At 46.3% G+C, this 23,607-nt stretch overlaps 1 protein-coding gene across 3 annotated transcripts in view; it reads left to right on the forward strand.

The window, feature by feature from the left end:
• Positions 1-23,607, forward strand: part of MARCH8 (membrane associated ring-CH-type finger 8) — a 181,172-nt gene that overhangs the window by 123,760 nt on the left and 33,805 nt on the right. For all 3 annotated transcript variants that reach the window (XM_025208803.1, XM_025208894.1, XM_025208841.1), the window contains exon 3: positions 15,378-15,428. In XM_025208803.1, the coding sequence (XP_025064588.1) occupies positions 15,378-15,428 (51 nt within the window). The remainder of the gene's footprint in view (positions 1-15,377; positions 15,429-23,607) is intronic.

The following is a 23,607-nucleotide window of genomic DNA, read 5'->3' on the forward strand; positions in this document are numbered from 1 at the left end:
TTTAAAAAAAAAAAGCCTCACACTCACCGGCAGTGACTTGGGCCTCTGGGTGCTCATGACAGAGCCCCCCCATGCATTGTGGGGCAGTGGAGATCGCACCTCCTTCCCCTGCCACCTAGCACCCGCCTGGCAGATGCACCATGGTGCAGGTGTAGTGTGGCTTGGTAGGGTGCTGCATGCTGTCTGGGAGCTGAGGCTGAGCAGTTCCAGGCTCCAGCTGACAGGTGGAGCCATCCCAGCTCCCAGACAACACGTGGGGCCATGTCCAGCTGCTCTGCACCCACACTATAGGGCAGATGCCGCATGGGTGCCAAGCAAGGCAGGCAAGACAGGCAATCCCTGTACTGTGCGGCAGCAGGAGCACTCAGAGAGCACTTTCAACAGCTCTTGAACTGAGATTCTAATGTTGGAGACAATACCATCAAAGCCATTCCATAGCACCCCATTAAGGACTACCTTCCAGGTCCACCTACTTATCAGGAGGCCTTGAAAGCCATCAAGAACAGCAATGAAGTATGTGGTCCTGATGAAATACCAGCTGAAATTTATAAGCAAGATGGGAGGTAGGAGGAACCTCTCACCATCTAGGCATCATTATTATGAAAACACTGAAACATGAACAGATTCCGGGTGACTTGAGAGATTCCAGAATTGTTACTGTATTGTTACTATATTCAAGAAAGGAGATGGATCAGATTGCAGTTATCATGGTATTGCACTGCTGTCCATAGCTTGGAAGATGCTCACCAGTGTTGTCCTCATAGACTCACTTTTCTTCACTAAAGCAATTCTACCCGAGTCAAAATGTGGTTTTAGACAGACGTACAATAGAGGTGTGGTCTTTGTTGTTAGACAGCTGCAGAAGTGCTTCAAGCAATACCGTGATCTTTTCTGTGGCCTTTGCCCTGATTAAGGCTTTTGATTCGACAGAGAGGCCCCTTTGGAAGATCCTGATGATATTTGGATGCCTGCCAAAATTTGTTACAGTACTGTTATCAGACTTCTTCAGGACAACACAACAGCAACCATCCAAAGTAATGGCTCACTCTTAGAACTGGAGTCAAGACAGACTGTGCAATTGCACCAGCACTCTCTCCCATCTTATTGCAGCTTTTTGGCTTCTTATTGCTGACAGACTAAGCTTCCATCTAGATTCAGCATCTAATATCTCCTGGCCAGAAATCTCTTTTAATATCAACCAGTTACATTCTAAATCCAAGAAAACTAGTACCTCTATTACTAATGTTTAGGGACCTACGAAATTCACGATTTCATGATTTTTGTGGAAACTGGTAGGTTTCCTGTGAAAAAACATGGGAACCATGAAAAAGCAGTAAAATGGTAGGGAGGAGAGAGGAAAAGGGAGCTGCAAACAGAAGCAGGAAGCCCTGGCATCCTGAAACATGGAGGGAAGAGAAGTGGGGGGGAGATCTTTGCAGCAGAATGCCCCCCCCACACACACACACACACACCTCTGGCCAAGGGGCCCTGGAAGTCCCCCCTCTCTCTGGAGATTGACGGATGGCTACCAGGTTGCAAGACTGAATGCAGAATGATTGCAGATTCAACCTGTTACTCAACTGGGATGGTATTAAACCTGTCAATGTCTGGGGAGGGGTGGGACTGATGGGGCCCCTCAGCCAATCAGAGGCATGGGGGACCTCGCTGCACTCCACCATGAAAATGGTGCCTGATACTAAGCTAAGACCTCAATATTTGGAGGTACCCTCTGTGAATTAGGTAGGTTCCTACCAATCTTCAATATGCTGATGACTGGCTGAGGGTCCCCTTGTGCCCGCTTAGTTGGGGAGCTCCAGGTCAGTCTTGATTGCTCTGTGAAGCATATGAGATGCTTGGACTCACTGTCAGCTTTGTGAAAACCAAGGTACTTTACCAGCCCTCCCCAAACTAACCAGCTACTTTGCCATATATTAAAATTGGAGGGCAGTCCTTGGAAATTGAGCATTTCCCCTGCTGGGTAGCCACCTTTCCCAAAAAGTAAACATAGATGACAGTATTCAACCCTGGATGTCTCCAAAATCAAGTCTTTGATGATCATGCCATCAGGACCCAAGCCTAATTCCTCATCTACCTAGCTGTTGTCAGCCCTCCCCTGTTGTATGGGTGACCTGGGATGACATATTGGAAATGCCTGAAAGCTTTGAAATGTTACTATCAGTGCTGTCTTCAGAAAATCCTCTGTATCAACTGGAAGGACAGAAGAACAAATGCCAGCACTCTGGCTCAGACGAACACTACCAGCTTTGAAGCCATGTTTATACAGTACCAGCTCTTAGGGCATGTCACGAAGTTGCCTGAGAACCATTGCCCAAAACAGATCCTTGTCATGCCAGGTTATAGGGTCAGGGGGTTGCCTAAGGGTTGGAAGAAGCAGCTAGGATCTGAGGGAAGTATGAGGGGTCTGAATGTATGGATGCTAGAAGCCAGGAAATCCATCTGGGGAACCAAGTCAAAGATCCAGTGGGTCAGGCCGAGCATGAGGTCAGGAGGCCAGCTGGGTCAGGTATCCAGGAAATCAAACCAGAGTTGAGTCAACTATCCAGAGGGTCACTCCAGACTTGAGGTCTGTGAGCAAGCTGGGCTGGTTATGCAGAGAATCTGTCAAGTCAGCAGCAGCACAAGCCAAGGGTGCAGCAGCCTAGGTATGAGGTTGAGCCTTGCTGCCTGGACACTTCCTTTTCCAGATCAGGTGTTTATGTTGGAAGGGCTGAAGGGTAAGCTGACCTTGGTTGGCCACTCTCTGGTGGCAGGGAGTGGGTGTGTGGCTAGACCCAGATGGAGGGTTTGGCCCCCTGTCTGCCCCAGCGTTCGGTTGAGAAAGTGGCAGTCCGGGATAAGCAGCTGCACCAGGTAGACCAGTGCCACGGCCTGACAGTCCTACACTGCTGACTCACTGATGGTAACTGTTCTAGAGGTGGGCAAAAGAAGAGATTCAAAGACCCCTTGAAGGCCAATCTGAAAAAATACAGTGTTAACATCAGTACCTGGCACATGTGAACAGGTGCAAGAGAGTGGGGTGTGCTGAGGTGTGTTGCTCCCAGGTGTGGAGCACCGTGGGAGCACCTATTCTTTCTCTGCTGGTGCTGCAAAGACTTTAACTGATGTAGCTGCTGCTGATACAAGTAACGTAGGCCAGGATCTGTGATGATTGTCACAGGTTTTTAAACAGTAGCTTTTTAACAGAGTAGGCAACCCTCTAGTGTGGCAGTTGTTTATAATAATACTGTATTTACTCAAATCTAGGACAACCCTGACTTTTTAAGATGATCCGTCAGTAATTAGATTCTGTATATAGAAAATTGATTCATTTGTTATACTTTCCAGTTATAAAATATAATTATCAGAGTTGTTTCCAATTTGTGTCCTTCCCTTCACTGCTACACCAGGGAAAGCAGTGACGGGGGGGCTCATGTGCCCCTCAACTTCTTCCCCATGCAGCCTTCCTGTCCCCCTGCCACCTGCATCTCCCCACCCCACCAGTCTCTGCCCCTTCCCCCAGCCTGCTCCCCCCAGTCTCTGCCTCTCCTCCTCTTCACTGTCAGATGCTGCTCAGTCTTTGTTCCCTCCCCAGAGCACAGCACGTGGAAGTGCAGTCCTTGCTGGGCCATGTAGCAGTAGTGGTGCTGCTGATTGGCCAGGCAGGGAACAGAGTTTCTTTGTGCCCATGAGGGCCTCCATCCCAAGCCAGAGCCAAGCTGTGCCTGACAGTAACGGGGGGGAGGGGGCAGGGGCAGAAGCTGCAAAGGGCAAGTGGAAGTGGGGTAGGCTGTGGCTGTGGCTTTGGCCCTGATCTGGGCTCAGGGCTAGGGTTGAAGCCCCAGAAGCCTCCTGCTCCCCCCCTGCTTTATATGTGAATCCAAGATGATGAGGTCTGCATCCCTCTCTCCTCCTCTTCCGCCCTTTCCCCCCCCCCCCCCCCCCCCCCCCCCGGCTGCTGACTGGAGAAAAAAATGCCTCAGGTTCAAGTCAATGTGATAAATTAACCATTTTAGTTAGTGGCCTAACTGTTATGCCATTAAATTCCGTCAGAACTTGGATGATGTCTGAGTGATCCAGTTGTGTTTTCTTGAATTTTCCTTTCATCTTTTCTTGCACCAATTCAAGAATTCTGGTAAAACTAGATAATTCTGTTAAAATGTTCTGCAAATTACTGCCGAGAATATAGCATGGTCAGATGAAATATCAATGTATACTTAAGCTATCTTTATAAAAAAAAATGTAAGACACAAAATTATTTTTAAATGATTTTAAGATATTAGATATAAAACCACATTTGTATGAAGGCTGCTTCGAAATGCATGATCTCAGCCCTGTTTGGTCTAGGCAGTGAGCAAGGCTATTATCAGGAAGTGATTGCTGCAACAGCTGACCGGCTTCTGGGAAACTTTTAAAGTGTAACTCTTCCACTAGGGCACTGCTGTAAAGAGATCAGTTGCCTTTGAGTATAATCTTGAGTCATTCCCCTACTCTCTGTGCGGGCCGGGAGCGACCCGAGCCCTTTTCGCGCTGCACACGGGCTGTGGCCAGCAGCCCGGGCATGCCGGGGCGGAGAGGGAAGGCCTTCGAGCTGGAATTAGGCATGGACGCGTAGCGGTAGTTTTAAAAGATTGTTTACTTACACCGAGATGGCAGCGGTGTAGGCTGGAAAGCTTGCTTAAGTTGCGGTTAGAGAGAGAAAAGAAAACAAAACTCGAACCTGCAGGGCACGAGGGTACGTCGCATAGGGTTCCGGCGACGGGAAGATGAAAATACGAGGGTACGTCGCAAAGGGTTTCGGCAATGGGAAAATAGACCTGCAGGACTCGAACCCGGGTAGAAGAGCTCTGGAGTCGTCTGGCAAGGACTCACACGAAGTTTGCTAGGCTCCGTGGGTCCGGTTCGCTGCGCACGGGAGGGGATACATCTAGGAATCTATCGGCGACGGGGAGAGGCTAGAGGTTGATCAGACCTCTGTTGCCTGCTTTAAATGCACTGGGTCCGTAAGGATCCGCAGCGCTTAGAGATCTTCACACAGCGTGAAGTCTCCTCCTCCCTTGTTCGTGGAGTCCTCCAACTTGGGCAGAAACCACTCAAGCCTCTTATACGGCTAGCAAGCCAATCACTAGCCGCCACGTGTGAATAATTTAGAACTGGCCAATAATGGGACTCGAATTAGCATACAAATGGCGGGAACTCTTTGCAACGAGCATTTCTGTGCTGCAACAAAGAAATGCACCCTGCAAAGAAAGCTTCAAATTGGCGGGAAATTCTCCCTTGCACTGGGGTTCTCTTTTGCAGCAGAAAACTCCACCGTTCAAGGAAGCTGCAATTTAGCGGGGACAATTTAGCAGTGCCGAAGCACACACAAACAAAAACCACACCCTTTGGGTTGTGACACTCTCCATTATTAATTATAGAAAATATCTACTTATACAGCATCTCTCTCACAAACTCTGGGGGTTTTTTTCCTTATTTCTTTTGTTTGATCCTAATCTATTTGTACTATGGCCATCTTATGAAAATTACAGCAGTGTCACAAATTTGGGAACATAACATATTTTGTATGCTAAGCATTTTTGTTACTGGTAATGAGAATGGACTATATGCTGTCCACAGTCCAGCAGCTGAACCAAGACACTGCATTAGATTCAGCCAGAGAGACCCAGAGCTAGCACTCCCTTGAAACTGGGAATGGTTGAGACACAAATGACCTGATGCTGTGGATGGCCAGGCTGCAGAGGAGCCCCAGCTAGATATTGTAGGTATTCTCCCCAAATGAAATCCACGGGCTGGGGGTGCAGAAGAAGGCCTTCCATTTAACTTCTTGCCAGGCGGGTTCTATATCCCCACCCCAAAAGTTGGAGTAGAGAAAATTGCCTCCTGAAATTTTAGTGGCAAATTTGGACCTTTTAGCCACACTCCCAGATTATTTTCCTATGTGACTTTGGGTGTGAGTAAGAAATGATGAAGGTATAGTGCAGAATAAATTTTAATTATTTAAATCTACACATACCTGCAGTTCCTAAAGCAAAGGTGTTATCAACAAGTGACTGTGGATCATTCCCTCACTTCTTTAACACTTACTATGCTATGGATCTGCCTCTTTAGGAAAGGCCTTGCAGAATGGCCTAAGTCAACATTGAAATTAAAATGACTTCCCAATAACTATATTCTATATATGGAAAAAATATAGATTTGTTATAATTTTAAAGGTATAGAATCTAATTATTGGAGGGTTGTCTTAAACTCATCCTCTTCCCGCTGCTATAGCAGGAAAAGCAGTGGCTAGAGGGGGTGATCAGGTGGCCCCCTTGCACTCCCTACTTCTTCCCCCTGCAGCCTTGCACACCCCCTCCCACCACTACTGGCACCCCCAGACTTCCAGCTCCCCACAACCTCTGCCCCTCCTCCCCCCCATTTTCTGTAGTCTCTGCCCTTTGCCTCCCTGTTCCCTGAAGTCTCTGCCTCTTCCCCCTCCCCCTGCCCCCATTTACTGTTAGATTTTTTTTTTTTAATAAATATTTTTCATGTTCCAGGCCAAATCAGTTCCAAATCATTTTGATTGAGCAGAACTCAGTTGTTCCAAAAACCATATCAATTGAGCAAGCAGAACTCAAATAATTTTTAAACTGCATGTATGCTATGACCAACGAGCAATCTACATCCCAGGCGCTCACCCTGGGACCTCAGATACTCCCAAATCCATTGGCAGGCATCCTACGTGCCGGCCCAAGCCTGGAGGTCTTGGGATTCAGATGCTCCCACTTGATCTTAGCCCACAAGAGGCAGAGAAGCAGATGCTGCTTTGGCTCTTTTTCCTGTGTCAGAGCGCAACACATGGAAGCACAGCCCTTGCTGGGCCGTGGAGAAGCAACAATGCTGCTGATTGGCTGGGCAGTGGACAGAGTTTCCATTAAAAAAAATCCAGTCCAAGCTAGAGCTGAGCTGCACCTAACAGTAAGTGGGGAGGAAGTGCGGGGGCAGAAGCTCCAGAGGGTAAGTAGAGTTGAGGGGCAGGCAGCTGCTATGGGTTTGATTGTGGCCCCAACCTGGGCTCAGGGCCAGAGTCAGAGCTGGAGCAGCTGCAAGCCCCCCACTCCCCACCATACACTTTGTATCAGAATCTAAGCCAAGAGGCTGATTGGGGGGCGATCCTCATCTTAAATTCAAATAAATAGAGTAATTAGGAGGAGAACTTGATCTTTGAGAGCATATACTGGGGGAGGATGGGGAAAGGGTCAGGGTAATGGGGGGAGCTATTTTTGTTGTCTTTGCAGTCACAGGGTTATGCTGCAGTTTTTTTCTCTGCTCTTCCATCAGTGGGAGGGGCATGATTACTATCTGTGTTAAACAAGAGAACCCAGCCAAGGTGAGGGCATTGTACAAACCTAGTAAGAGCACTTATTGCTAAACAGACAAAGGTCTGAGGGGTGCAGGAAGGCAGAGTGAGTAGCTCAGTCTCGTGCAACAGATCCGTGTTGGAACCAGGTTGTCCTCTGTGAGTCTGGTTTCTCTTTGACACACACATACTAATGTAGATGGTAGAGCATTAGAACAGAATCCACCCCATTGCCCCTATTCACAGGTGGAATAACTCTTCTGCCTCCTGTCCTAATGGCCACTGCTTTTACCACAGGGTCCTCCTGCGATCTCTCCTGAAAGTTCACATTTGCTACTTCTGCATGTGGATTACTTTTGCATATTACGTTCATGCTATACTTAATTTTTGTACCCATAGAGATCTCTTGGAGCGATTCTCAGAAGATTTTTGGTAGCACTGATTCCATGGTAGCTGGTAATTCAACTGTGGCACAGTTCCTTAGACAGCTAGAGAGAGAGAGTTAACCATGTTTCTAAGGTGCCACCCTACCCTTCCTTCCCTCTTAGGCACCTAGTAAGATTTCCCTCATCTTTGTCCTCCCCTGTTGTTCAGATTGAATGCTCTAAGTACTGTTGGAAACCCAAACCTATTGCCTTACCAAGATCTACTTTTCCACAATAGTTCAAAGGATTGTTTGCTTTAATCTGCCAAAACATAATGTTATATTACAGGAGTGATTGAATTTGAGGAGAAGGCACTGTAACCCGTTAACTTTGCATGTGTATTTTGCTTGCATGAGAGAGTAAGTGCTCCTACCTACTGACTCTGGTTATTTCTACCTGCAGGCAGGACTATTTGTTAGCTCATATAGAGGCTGGTGTTGTGGGAGCCAAGTGGCCATGGGTCTAGTCTGGACTTTCTGTATATGCACGGCTTATTCAGCAACTGTGTTTGCAGGAGATATATTCATTGGTCTAAGCAAACTAGAAGTAATAAAACAACACACTTCCAAGAGTCTCAAAAGTGATCTATGAGTCAGGCAAATGGGGTGAAAAGCCATGGACCTGATTCATGGAGTTAGATGGGAGACATAGGTGGGAGGGGAACTGCATGGAAGCGGAGTGATTGGAGGAAGGTGCAGGTCAGGGAGGTGGAGAAGGAAGACAGGACTGCAGCAAGGAGGCCTGTCCATGAGCAAGGGTGATAGCAGTGTGCAGGCTTCAGAAGAAGGCAGTAGGAGAGAAAGGAGGCCTGAGAGTCAAAGGAGGGAATGAGGAAAGCAAGTGTGAGAATAATGACCTGAGTCCAAGATTTGGAGAAGGGAGTGCTGCTGGGGGAGCCAGAGTAGTTTTCCTACTCACACCAGCTTCCCTGTCTTTCCCCTTCACTTTCTTTCTCTAGACCCTGTCTCCAGTGGAGACCTTAGAGTAGCAGCTGGCCCCAGCTGGAGAGAAACTAAATCCTGCTGCATTGGCTATTTTTAAACAATCTCATTTTCAGAAAAAGTGCCTACTGGATGTCTTTAATATGGTGGGATGAAATTCAAAAGCAGGATTCCTATTAGCCTCTACGGAAATGCTGACCTTTTGCCAGAGAACAACTGCATAGTCTTTAGCCAATGATAATTGTACACTCAATGATAGCAAATGTTGTATGTGTCTTGACCTTACACTCCAGTGCAAAGACTAATGCTCTCCCTGCAGGACAGCAAAACTGCTTTAGAAATATAATCACCAAGCTGGAGCATGTCTTGCTGCACTCAAAGGAGAGCTTTGGAAAAAGACTGGTTTAGCACCTTTTATTTGTTGTATGGTAATAGTAACTTGATAATATTTTTAATCTTCTCTCACCTGTGCTGATTGTAACTTGTGAACAGTCCAAATCATTAAAAGTTACTGGCCAGATTTTGTTTCACTTATTAGGTGCATAAGTTGACTTCAGCACCTGAATGAGATTCTGTTCCACCTAGAGTTCCTGAAAAACAGTTAATGCGAAATTTGTGTAGATTCTTCTGCTCCTTGTGGGTATGACTCCATCTTAAGGGTCAGAATTAGATCCAGTTAATGGATGTTACAAAAGTAGATGCATTCATGGATTTTAAGGGACTTTAACAGAGTAGAACAGGACTGCAGTGAAGTGACAAAGTCCTCGTAAACACCCAGAAGATGGAATAGGATGTGATCCTAAATATACAGTTGAGTTGTTTGCCTTGCAGCTAATTTTAATTCATTTTAACATTTCTATTCTTTTCTTGACTACAGTGGTTGCCATTACCAATAGCTATTTTGTAGCACCACAGCTCTATTTCTTGTCTTAATGATGGTAAAACACAGCAGAACCTCTCAACTACATTTGTGTAGCACACCATTGTAGCCCCTGACAAATACTGACTTTCCATAAGGATAGATTTTTATCCCTGTATTTGGAAAAGAGAACTTTGCAGCACAGCTAGTGCTTGTGAAACTCTGCTGAATAAAAGCTCTCTGTTGCTGTTTGAATAATCAGAATATTTTCAGCTCTTGAGAAACTAGAAAGAGATGCCTATGGTTTCTTTCAGGAGAGCTGTTCTGTGAATGGGGTGAAGTACATGTTGATGTTGCTTGGTGGGCTGATATTCTTTATCTCTATCACACAAAGACATTTTAAAGAACATCACAATGTGTGGTACTGTAACCTGTGATGTAGTAGTGGCATAAAAAATTTCTGATTCATCAAATATATCTCAAATATATCTATATATTCATCAGATACACGGGCTAGGCCCACAGTGTTGTTCCCTTTCTGCTGCCGAAATAAAGTGGGTGTGTGGTAAGGAGTTAAAATCTGAGATCCATTAGCATTTGTGTGGTGATTATATACAATGCAGAATACACTAGAAATAATGTCACTAAGTGAGTGTGTATCTGTGTGTGCATGCTGCATAACGACAAAAAAACAGTCTTTCCACTCAGGAAACCTGAGGAAATACTCACCCAAGAGTGTTGTATGTATTTTTTTTAAATTCAAAGAATGATCCCTTTTAAACAGTGAAACCAGTTGTGCTAGCTGGTATGATCCACTGAAGCCATTATGGGAATGTTTTCTAATGATAGATCAATAAATGTAACTTGAGTTGCTCTCTTTCAACTGCTCAAAACCTCGAGCAGATCAAATTGCAACCACAGAAGTACAGCAGCGAAGCTAGATCTGTGGCCTGTGTAAGAACAGGTTTGACCTGCATAATGTATCATGTTGCACATATACAGACCCTGTGCTTCAGCCCTGTGCATTCTTATTAAATTTCAGCCTGTCCTTTTCAACACAGACATCCATGTGCGTTCAGTCATGCTCCCTAGCTTGACATCTGCTGCAGTTAAGGAACAGAATTTGGGGAGAACGGAGTTAGTACAAAAAAGCTCTGAGTTATTTCATTTTGTCTTGATGCCACATGGAGTATTGTGTTCAGGCAGACTTGATCCCAGTCTCTTTTCTCTGTCCCTCCCTGCCCTCTGGGATAGCTCTCTATTTTACCTCCCACCCCATCACTTAGAGTTAAGTGAGTGTAACCCCACAGATTATAAAGCTGTCCTTGGGTACACCTGCCTGTGCTATTCTCCTATCAGCATGGCTTGTAAACACATCCCCAGTATTACAGTCCCATTCTTTTTTTCTCTGCTTTCTGCAGTCAGTGAACTTTCTCTGTTGCTATAGTCACTCTTCCTTTGTGATGAGGTTACCAAATCCTTCCATTACTACTGTAGTTGATACCTAGCCATGTGGTTTCTTACTGTAGCAGTTCAAGATCAGTGTCTCAGCACAGTGTCTACTTATTGGTTTGAACTGTTCTTCTTCTTGTTCTAGAGTTCCTAAAATAATAATTTTCACTTAATAAAAACACGTCTCCGCCCCAAAAGCCAAAACACAGTCTTGCAGTGTGCGAGGACACTTTCCCCTGACGCTGAATTTGGCCCACACTGATTTTAAATGTGGCAAGTGGTTCTCTTGTAAAGAATTTCAGTAGCTCCCTGATTGCCGTTTCCTTGCGAGTATTTTTACTGGCATGAAAACTAGAAAATTCAGGATAAAAATCTTCCTAATTGTGAGACCAGTAGGACAATGGAACAAGTTGCGTAGTGAAGCTGAGGAATCTCCTTGATTGGGGGACTTTCAAGAAAAGGCTGTATAGACATCTGTCTGGGCTGGCTTAGGGACAGCGCATCCTGCATCAGTTAGATCGGCGTTTCGTAACCAATGGGTTGCAACCCAAAAGTGAGTCACAAGAATATATGAAAGGGTTGTGAACAAACTTTAAAAATGGGTTCTCCTTTGAAGGAGAAAACCGTGGGAAACTATGGCTTTTCCCTTGCTGGCTGGCAGAGTTCCAGCCTGCAAGGAGCTGCTTGGGGCTCCCCATGCGCCACACGTACCACCTCCCTTGCCCCATACACCCATCCCCTGCCCCACATGCTTCGGGGGCTGGGGCCTGGGAGCAGGGGGCAGCGGGGTGAGAGTGGGGGGCACTGGGTCAGGACTGGCCATCAATGTTTACAAGTGGGTCCTGGTACAAAAAGGTTGAGAACCACTGGTCTAAGTAGGCAAGGACGACTAAGGGCAAGGGAAAGGAAAGTTGAGTTAGCTTGGTTTGACAGGTGGCAAATTGAGGTACATGCGGATTAAGTGACTTAAGGGACCACAAAAGTCTTTTCTGGCAGTGTGCGGGGCAGGGGGTAGGTGTGTGGAGCAGGGAGAGCCCCAAACAGTCCCTTGCAGGCTGGAACTCTGCCAACCTGTAAGTAAAAAGCCATAGTTTCCCATGGTTTTTCTCCTTTAAAAGAAAATCTATTTTTAAAGTTTGTTTGCAACCCTTTCATATAGTCTTGCAACTCAATTATGGGTTGTGACCCATGGGTTGAGAAATGCTGGACTAAATGACCCTCAAGGTCCTTTCCAACCCTATGATTCTGTGAAACAAAACAGAAGGCAGGGTAGATTTGCACTTTATAGACTAACCAAAGTAGCTGCATAGTACAAACTCTTCCATGAGATGAAGTTCACTTCATCAGATGCTGTGAAAGGGGGTACACAAAACCGCATATGAGGAGAAAGAATTTTTTGAATACAAAAGCAGAAAGGAGGGGCAGAGAGGGAAAGGGGTGCAGTGCTGCGGAAGTACACAAAACCGCATATGAGGAGAAATAATTTTTTGAATACAAAAGCAGAGAGGGAAAGGGGTGCAGTGCTGCGGAAAAGCAAACATGCAAATAATAAACCCATAGAAACAAAGGAGTCACAACAGTTATCCACCTAATGGGATAGGAATCCATAGTCTTCGTTTAAAACATACTTAACACCAATCCAGTCTGTGGATGATTTTTCTGATCCACCGTTCCCATGCAAATCTGTTTCTGAAGATTTTCTGCCTGAGAACAGTCCCCCTTGGGTCAGTGATGGACTGTCCAAGGAGGTTAAAGTGTTTTGCAACAGGCCTGCACATCCTCTGCATAAAGTAACACATGCAACATAACATTCCTTCCATAAGTCTTCAGGGAACTGAAGCTATGACCTGTAGTGTAACAGTAGGTGGGCAAATGACATGTTCACCTTAGATGCTGACTAGGAGAGGTGCAAGAATGGCAGCTGCTGCTGACCCAGCCACTGTTGCACCAGCCACTACCACATGGCTCAAAACTTCTGAACTGCACCTCTAGCAGTGACCATCACAGCATGGGCGACCAGACATCTGGCTCCTCTCCATGCTGTTTCCTTTTGTACTCATACTTCTCCCATGCCATATACCTGTGTCTCACTGACTCCATAAAGTATGAAAGGTCAGCATAGAGATGAATCAGTTGCTGTTTCCCTTGCACAGTGCCCATATATTGGGGGGGGAAAGGGAGAAAATTGGGTTTTGGCATTTAGAATTAGACAAGATTTTTACAACTTGACGCATGCTGCAGAGACCTTCTGGCCTGCTCCTCTTCTCCATCTCAGCATAGAGCTCTTTACTGGCACTAGGCATTGTGCTAAGTGAACAAGCTTCCTGAAGCCTGGGGCTTTTAACATGTTTGGTGGTTACAGATCTGCAGTTTTCATGTGCTCAGGACTGCCCTGACCATGTGCTAGCTTGACATGAAGTTATTTACTAAAATTCGCCTTAATTGTAGCAAATTGCAACCAGTGCCCTCTGTAACACTCAATACCTTTCCTGCCTAAACCAGTTTATGATTTCTCATATGTACAACATACCATCTTACAGCAGCGTGATCGCCCCGTTTCCAAGTCATCAGGCATAAGATGCTGTCAGAATCCCTTTGGAGGGTGTATGCACATCTTTTTTTGGAAGGAAAGCAACCTAATGCAGGAGCAGCACTTCAGTGCTTGTGATACTACACAAGAAATATTTGCATTGTGCCAGTAATTATGGAAGAAGTTGGTTAATCTTCCATTTATTTGGGGCATAGTTCCCTATCAAAACACTTTAAACTGACCACCCCCAGCCTTCAAATAAGTTGAATTTTGCTCCACAATGAAACCTTGTGGTTTGATTTCATTTCTGGTATTTATGTAAAAGAAAAAGTTCCTTATTGGATTCCAGCCAGAACAAGCAACTAACACTGTTCAGTTTCTCAGCATTGGAATAATTGTGGCATACCCCACTGTTGGCAAATTTGCATTACTTTCAAAAGTGAATGTGTGGCTGGAATCCAGAGGTACTTATTTACACTGATGAAAACAACAATGTAACTAGCTAGTTAAAGAGAGGGCAGACTGCCTGGTAAGCAAGCAAGGGGGCTACATGCTGTATGTAGTCCTTTCTGGATATAATTATCCAGCTAGTTGTGGAGGGAAATTACCTGAATAGTTGATTAATACCAGATTAATTTCAGGTGCTGAACTCATTACACATTTACACCAGTGTAATTCACATCTGTTTATATACACTGGTATAAATTATAGGGGGCTCTCGAGCAGACACACCTGGAGCTACTCTGAGGTAGCTATATGCAGTAGGTGAATATTACAACACATTGCCACTAGGTGGTGGGGAGCAAATAATCACCCATTTTTCCTTGAGGAAATGGTCACCTTGGATAAATTGTAGACAGTAAGTACACTGGTCTAACTTACACTGATGAAGTGTTGCCCCTGATTTTTACTGAGGTCATTCTATAATGGATATGAATAAGTTCGGCTGGTGTAAGTTTGTATAGTGTCTGCCAATCCTTTGTTGTTGTTTTAAATTGATGTAAAGGCCGGTTACATCAGTGTAAATGAGTCATATGTCCAAACTGTCTCCTGTGCCTGAAGACCCTGGCAGCCATTACATTTTTTGTGTGTTTATATGCCAGATATTAAACCAGTTGAACTCATTGAAACAGCAACTTCTTTGCAATGTAGAATTATCCCTTAATAATTTTAACATGTGACCAGTTGACATGTTACAATTTGTCTTGCAATCCTGGCATATAATGCTTGACAAATGTAACATTTGCCAGGAGAATGAAACCAGTAGAGCATTCTAAAAGCTCCATTTATCAAGATGTTTCCAGTTTAATCATGCTCAGACTGCCCTGGAAAAAGGAAGTTCCATGGTATTTTATATTAAAGAATGACATGGTTGTGAATAATGAACATTCCTTTTTGACATCACCGGGAAAATTTTTTTCTTAAGTAAGGGTTTAGGATTTCACTTGCAGTGGTAATATATTGTTTGGAAATAAGGTGGAAGTGGGTAGATTTCCTTTTCAAATTAGGCTTTATACAGGAAAATTGTTTGTGAATTTTGATGTGGCACAGAAGGTCATTGTCTTAACTTTCCCATTCATGCTCATCTTGTCTAGTTGATTTTGGCTGGGTGATATATACTTTCAACTAATCAAAGCGCTCAGGCCACCGCCTATTAATGTCAGTGGCTAAACTCTCATTGACTTTAGTAGAAGCAAAATCCTATGGAAAAAACACAAAACAAAACTTTCTCTAATATTTTCACTGTATTTATTTCACTGTTAATACCTCTTTAAAACCTTCTTACAGCAGATACCTGTCAGTACAATGATTCTGTTCTGTTCTCTTCCAGAATGAGAAGGCTTTGGGGCATTCTGTGAGCCGTTCCAGTAACATCTCAAAGGTACTGTACCCAACTGTTTGAAGGCTGGGGTAAATCTGAAATACTGTGATTTTGTTTTATTTTAAATGTAGGGTGTGCATTCTGTTGGGATCAGTGGAAGGTGTTGTTTGTAATTACAGCTAATTATAATTATTGTATTGACTCAAATACCACATGCCCCTGAATAGGACACATGGCTTGTTTTGGAAATGCAGGCTGAAGAAAAACCAGTTTTTCATTGAAAAAAATGGTGTTTAGGTGGTAGAGTCTGTCTTGTTGATGCAGGCTTGGGCCATGAGGAATAGGGGTCAAATCTTTTCATCAGCATCTGTCAAGATGGTCTATCCCTGTCCCCCATGGGTGATGCTTCTACTATACCAGCTACATGGTTAACCTTTTCATAGCTGCATCCTAATTGTTTGCAAACCAACATAATAAAAACCTTAAGTCGGCAGTGGCTGGGGAGGGTTAAACCATTTGATGTTAGACCTGCAGTGGGGAGTGAGGTTAAAGAGAGGAATCCTACCCATTTTCATGTGGCCAAAGCCTCCAGGGCCCCATGGAAATTAGTTTCTTTAAGTCACACACTACAATTTTCCATTGCTAGCTTTTTGGAAAAAGTGCACGTAGTATGTGAACAAATATGTTAATAGCATCACTGGACCTAAACATTAGGTTTGAAATAATTTGTTCTTAATGATCAACTAGCTGTATTTGCATGGAATATTGCTGAGTGCAGTGATGTCTCAGCTTACAATGCCCCTTAAAGTTAAATCATTGTGAGCTTTTCAGAATATGACCTCTTGGCTCAAAGGTATGTTTTATGATAAAAGCCACACTGCCTTATGGGATTTAACAAAGGAACTGTGCTCATTTGGCCCAAACTTCTCCTGGGGTGCATGTGCTCAGGTCGTTTCCTCCTAGGGTAGCTAACACAGCGGGTAAGGTAGAAGACAGGACAGTCCTCTCACTATTGGTAAGGTTGGCGTGGAGCAGTTGTACCACTCACAGAGTGTAAGGACTCTGGCTGTGGCTATGTAGCCCTACCCACCTTTTACCACTGAGGCTAGTCATAGTCAGGTCCTTTGGAACAGTGGTTCTCGACCCTTTTTTGTACCAGGACCCATTTGTAAACATCAGTGGTCAGTCCCAACCTGCTCCCCCCCACCCCCAGGCCCCAGCCCCCCAGTGTGTGGGCCAGAGGATGGGTGTATGGTACAAGGGAGGTGTGTGGGGTTGGGGGCCCCAAACAGCCCCTTGCAGACTGGAACTCTGACAGCCAGCAAGGGAAAAGCCATGGCTTACCATGTTTTTCTCCTTTAAAGGAGAATCTGTTTTTAAAGTTTGTTCACAACCCTTTCATATACTCTTGTGACCCATGGGTCACAACATTGCTTTAGACCATCTTATGCAGCTGAGTAAGTGTGAATCCTTGGGTTGGTGCTGGGAGTTGTTTTGAATGCTATGAAGAATACATAGGAGAAACAATATCTGTCCCACAGAGCTTGTCAGCTCGCAGTCTGCTCTGAAGAAGGGACGACACAAGGCTTTGCCACCCTAGGAGCAGGCCAGTGAGGAAACTGGGCCTCAGTTCTTACCAGTTCACTTCTTCCCACTTCCTCACGCTGGTGCAGCTCTGCTGGCCAAGAGTTGGGGGTGGGACCCAAAGCAATGGCTCATTCTCTGGCTCAGCCTGCTTATTTCCTACCTAACTGCACCCCGCAATGACATAGTGGCTACACAGAGCAGCTATCTGTAGGGCTGTGATGGGACTGGGCCCCAGGGATGGCTGTGATCCTCCCTGGTGGCCACAGGACCCCTATCCGGCTCCAGCTCCTTGGGTAGCCTCTTTTTTCTCCCCTGCCACACCTTGATGAAGTTATTTTATTTTAAAAAGAAAAGGGAAGCTTCCCCAGGGTCCCAGAGCAAGCCCTTTGGCCAGAAGGTCCCTCCTGCACTTAGCTGGTCCCAATCCTGCCCTTTGTCCATGTTCCAGGGCACCATTTGCCATAATGTGGCCCGCCAGGCCATTCTGTCTGGCCTGCGGGGCCCCTAAAAATTTAAGAAAATTAATATTTATCTGCCCTGGGCTGCCTGGCATGCGGCCCTCGATGGCTTCCCAAAACTCAGTGAGGGGCCGTCCGCCCGAAATAATTGCCTGCCCCTGTCTCAAGGGCTATTTGTGGTCTCCTGCCACCCCTCCAGCCACAACCATGCCTTACAGATGTCACCTTAAATTGTCCACTTGGCCTGGTGGCCTATCCTGGGCTTCAGCCCTTTTCTAGGCTTTAGCCACCCTTTGCTTAAGTCTGCTCTGGCTCTATTCTTCTGCTCTCTGGGCCCTCGGCTCTCGCATGGCAGATGTAGCCCTTTCCCAAGCTTCAGCCTTCTGGGTCCCAGACCCCAGGCCAGGCTATTTCTGCTACACTGGTCCCAGACCCCAGGTTGAACTGCTGCCACTTGCCTTGGCTCCCCCAGCTTCAACCTGCACCAGCCCCACAGTCCTCTGGGTCCCTAACCCCAGGCTAGACTGCCTGATCCTGGCCTTAACTTGTCCCACCTTAGCCTAACACTGCACATCAACCCCAGCTCTCTGGGTCCCTGACCCCCAAGCTAAGCTGCCTGCTTCTGAGTGCCTTGACAGGCATTCTGATGTGACCTAAGCCTTGGTGTGTCCTTCAGGCACCCCAGTGTAGCCTCCTCTGCCCCTCTGATAGCCACACCCAGTCCATCAGTACTTAATCAGAATGAAAATGCAAGCCTATTGGCTGTATAACTAAAACTGTTCCCATGCTGGGTCCATAATTACCACCTGCAAGATGGTAGTCCCCCTTAGCTCTCTATTTGCATCTCAGGGATAGCCTGGGTACTGGTCAGTTCTTCTCTGCTGCCATCTTGCTCAGGAGCTCTCCTCCCTACTGCTTGCAGGGTCAGACTGATTGACTGTCCTTGGGCACGGGCCATATGTGCCTACAAAGTCCTGCGCCTTCCTGTCAGGTGGCTCTCCAGCCACCCATGGGGGTTTCCATTTAGGCCTGATGACTAGCCTGCCTTCCTCTGCTGGAGCTTAGCTCAGCTGCCTGCAGTTGTTCCTTCTGTGCTGTCTGCTTACTTCACCACAACTGGCCCAAGCTCAGCCTGCTGCAGCATCCCCAGTAACAGGAGCTTTAGGTTCCCTGGTACAAGGGCACAGAGCCCTGCAGGGAGCATAGGTGAATGACCTGTGCCCACATACTCCTGTGTTTCGGTGCCTTGCCCTAAGTAAACAAGCAGCATAATTCTGACACCTGAAGCACCTTCAGACCAGGACCTGGGTATATCTCAGCTGGAAGGGTTGCTTTGTCCTCAGCTTTTGGGAACAAAAGGTACTGCAACCTATGCTTTAGCAGGGTTGTACTGAGGTAGGGTGAGTGGATAAAGGTGCATCATGAGACATAGGACATGACTGTACTACACCCCCTTTCCCAGACACCAAATCTGAGAAATGAGGCAGTGTGTGCCTCTTTAACACATGCCCAACAGTGCTGTCTTTCATTGAGCAGGAGGATTTCTGTGGTGGTGTTCCTGGGTGTGTCATGCAAATAATCTGAGTGCCCTTTTGATTTTCTCTTTCTGAAGGGGGGAGGGAACTGGAGGAGGAAATTGCTCTGTACATTCCCTTTAATGTACCTGCTCTTCCCTTGTGGAGTGATTGTGCTTTTCTTTAGTTGAATTTTTCAAGTGCTGTTCAGCAAGGATAGCTGGGTTTTTTTGTTTTTTACTAGCAAGTCATTGCTACATGTGAAACCTGGTAAAGCACACCTTCTGGCAGGAGCATTTTGCCACTCCAGAGTAGGTTTCATCCCTTGATGAAAGGCCCACACAAGGCTGCTTACACACCTGACACCTTGGATTCAGACAGAAGTGCAGCTCCCTGCTGTAACTGAGAACACTTTGCAGGAAGGGTTCTGAGTTACAAGAATCCCCTGGAGCAAGAAGAAGTTCACTGTTGGTTACAGGGAGGAGGGGAATCTAGCTGCTGGCTGAGAGCCTACAGCCAGTTTCCCCCAGCAACAACCCCAGCTCCCTGTGAAGCTGCAAAGTTTTCAGAACAAGAGGGTGGAAAGGGAGCAGAGGGAGCTCGTTTTAGGGGTTCCCCAGAGGGGAGGGTGAATCAGAGTCTTCCTCCACCTTGGCCAGGGTGGGGGGACTCCAGTACACCTACCCCACCCGCCAGCAGGGACTGAACCCCACCCCCAGACCAAACTCCTTCCACTCCCTTTCCCCTCTCCCATTCTGAAAACAGCTTCAGGCTGGCAGTCGAAGCAGACAGAAGTTACAGAAGGTGCTCTGTTTGGAAATGTCTTCATCTGACCCCTCATACAATTTTCACCCAAACGGCCATTTTTGAAGCTGTCTGCAGCCATGTTCTTGTATTTGATCGTGGCTATAAACCACTTTCTGTGGCCAGATCAGGCAAAAATTGTCACTTTTGTCTGCACCCCCCTGTGTTAAGTGTTATAGTGGTGCTGAAGTGGTGTGAAGAGCCTTGGGCTCCTATACATGTGCAGGGAGGCTGCTCCGCTGTGCTGTAATTACCACACTCCAGCAGACTCCAGCGTCCCTGCACTGAAACATGGCGGAGGGACACTTTTAAAAGCTTGTTTGATCTTTAGTTCAAAGTGCCTCACCACCGTTTTTCAGCCCAGGGACACTGATGCACGTGATGCTCCATGCCCTTTTAATTAGCGTAGCTCTCAGAGATGTGCTAATTAAAGTGCCCCCCACAGCCTCCTGGAGCATGTCTATAAATGCCTCTTGTGACTAAGTGTGTTGGTGAGCAAATTGGTGAGTCACTGCCTACACTCACCTGCCTCTGCTGCCAGAGCTAATCCACCAGAGCTTATGTATCACCAGGTTTTTCTGGAGGGTTTGAATGACTTTCCTCAACAACTGTGCAACCGATGTACATAAGGTTTAGTAGGCTGCAGCTGCAGAGAGAGAGACTGGGACTGTACATGCATGCTTTCTGCTCTCAGAGATGGTTTAAAGTTAGTGGTCCTCCTCCACAGCGGAGCTTTATGTATATCCAGCCAGGACTTTGCTGGCAGAGCTTTGTAGTGTGGAGGAAGCATCTGTATTTTGCTCTGAAAGCAAACGTTCAAGTACTCCAGTTTTCTCTGTGATACGTAAGGCTCACAGTTGCCACTGACTTCCTGAATACCTTCGAGCTGAACCAAGTTGTGCTTTGTGCATACAGAGATGGAGCCCAAGCTGCCAAATTCACTTCTAGATGTGAACTGAACCCCAAGGTTAAGGGGTGCTCTGTATTGGTTTGGTTGGTTCACAGAAAAGAAAGGAGCTTGCTTCAGAGTTGAGATCTGAATCCCAAATCCTTCCGTTTCAGAAGTGCTTGGAGCCAGAATTCAGTTTAGACCCATTTTGGTTCACAATAGCTGACTTAGGAAAAAAGTGTAGAGCAAGGGTCACTTGGACACTCTCAGGATTGCCAGTTAGATCATACCAAAGTATTTAACTGCTCCATAAACTTGTCCTTTCAGGCATTTAGAGTCTCTTTGTTGTATTACTTAATTGCTAAACAAATCACCAGGAATACACCTAATGGAAATAAAATAAATCATTAGATTTTTAAATTTTTTTTTACTTTGACTTACCTACTGGAGCTCAGTGCCAAGAGCTGATTTTCTTTGAATTTCAGGTAGACTTCTGGTTTTCTGAGTTTTACACCGGTGACCATATATGTTACAGGAATGTATTTTCGTGGTGTGTAGGGGTAAGGAAAATATATCTAGTTGAATGCCTCCTGTGGATTTGAATAGGATATTATTTGTTCTTGGCTAGCTTGACAGTAGGTTTTGACATATTCACATATTGCACTTCCTAGCCCTCAAAACCCTATGGCTATAGCTGAAAGGCAAGGGTGCCCAAGCTATGCAACACTGATGCCTAAAAGCCACATAGTTCAGTGGGGCTGTGCAAGGCTTCAGACCCTGCTTCGGATCCGGAGAAGCTTCATATGCTTTCGCATCCAAAGCAGCATGTCCGGATCAAAGCACTGGCTTCGTTAGGCTTTCTGAAGCAGTTCAGAGCTTCCGAAGCGCTTCGGAAAAGCTTGGGAGCCGCTTTGGAGATCCAGCCATAGGGTATAATGGGGAATCAATGAAATATCTATAACGTTGTTGTTTTTTTGTCTGATTTGGAGAAAATTTGCAGGGGTCATAGCCTCTGCTAAGAGCATGAAGCCTGCCACGTTTCAAGAAGATCAGTGCAGGGGTTTGGGGGAACTGTACCCCACATTCTTGAAAGCAGAACTCCTGTCACGTCTATGTGTTACACCACAGTGGGGTGAAATCTACAGGAGTGGTAGCCCCTGGTGAGGCCACAAAGCCTGCCAAGTTTCAAGAAGATCGGTGCAGGAGTTTGGGGGGGAACTGCACCTCAAGCTGGTGACAGGCAGAACTCATGACACAGATGACCCTGTGTGTATTAAGGCGCAGCAGGCTGAAAACTGCAGGGGTGGTGGCCCCTGCTGAAGCCACGAAGCCTGCCAAGTTTCAAGGAGATAAGTGCAGGGGCTTGGGGGCAACTGCACCTCAAGCTGCGGACAAGCAAAACTCATGACATGGGTGACACTGTGTGTGTTAAGGCGCAGCAGGGTGACAGATGCAGGGATGGTGGCCCCTGCTGCAGCCATGAAGCCTGCCAGCTGTTGAGGAGATGGGTGCAGGGGTTCTGGGTCCTGGGGCCCTGCACCTGTGGCTGCTGACAGGCAAATCTTGTGTCATGGATGCTTGTGTAACTATGTCTGTCTTGGGGCACGGGGTGGGGGCGGGACTACTGCAGGCCTGGCTTCTAAGCTGCTGTGTTACCAGTTACCAATCAATCACAGTTCACTCAGGGACCAGCTTAATACACAGTACCTAGCTGATACATAATGACTTAACGAACATGGATTAACGCCTACAAAACCATATACTAAGGAGAGGAAATAATCAATACAGACAATCAACTGCCCCAAGACGGAGACAGTCAGGTGCCCAAGCACCCATGACACAAGTTTTGCTTGTCAGCAGCCAGAGGTGCAGGGCCCCAGAACCCCTGCACCTTTCTCCTCGACAGCCTGCAGGCTTTGTGGCTGCAGCAGGGGCTACCATCCCTGCAGCTTTCATCCTGCTGCGCCTTAGCGCACACAGTGTCACCCATGTCATGAGTTTTGCTTGTCTGCAGCTTAAGGTGGTTCCCCCCAAACCCCTGCACTTATCTCCTTGAAACTTGGCAGGCTTCATGGCTTCAGCAGGGGCTACCACCCCTGCAGCTTTCACTGCACTGTGGAGTAACACGTAGACATGACAGGAATCTTGCTTTTAAGAATTTGGGGTGCAGTTCCCCCCAAACCCCTGCACCAATCTTCTTGAAACTTGGCAGGCTTAATGCACTCAGCAGAGGCTACCACCCCTGCAAATTTCATCCAAACGAGCAAAAAACAACAATGTTATGGATATTTCATTGATTCCCCATTATACCCTATGGCTGGATCTCTGAGGCGGCTCTTAAGCTTCGGAGCCGCTTTGGCCAGATCAAAGCGGAAACCCAGTCTGGAGCTCCAGATCAGATCGCTGGCGTCCAAAGAGGCTGGATCCGAAGTCGGATCGAATAGCTGCCTACTCACACAGGCCTATAGTTCAGTAGGGTCTCAGCTCCTCAGTGAGGGTTTTATGAGTAGCTCTCTGTTTGGAGGAAAACTCATTAGCCAGTAAGGAGCTTAGAGAGACAGACTTACCTTTTCGGAGAAAAATGAAATAATTGTCTTTTTTCCTTGGTAAAGTTTTAGAGACTTGGAAATTGAATGATGACTGATATGAGGGAGGGAGGAAAGCTGTTTTGTTTATAATACCTTTGGCCTGACAGCCCTGCCTCTAAGTTCAGTGCCAGGAACCACAAAGGCTGGCAGTGTGCCTTCCATGGTAATCTCAAGCAAATCATTTCCCCCTTTCCATGTCTGTTTCCTGCTTCCTGTGCCTTCATCTGTCCGCTTGCAAAATATAGGCAGTGCTACCAACCTCCTTTGTGAAGAGCTTTTTAGTTTAGTCAAAATAACCTCATAAGAAATTAATGTTCTTTCTTATTTAGTCATTGTATGTTTAGGGCCTGATTCTCCACATGTACAGCAGTGTAACTATGGGGGTGCAGTTACTTTCCC

This window comes from Alligator sinensis, unplaced genomic scaffold (assembly GCF_000455745.1).
Source record: "Alligator sinensis unplaced genomic scaffold, ASM45574v1 scaffold264_1, whole genome shotgun sequence".
Taxonomy (NCBI): domain Eukaryota; kingdom Metazoa; phylum Chordata; order Crocodylia; family Alligatoridae; genus Alligator; species Alligator sinensis.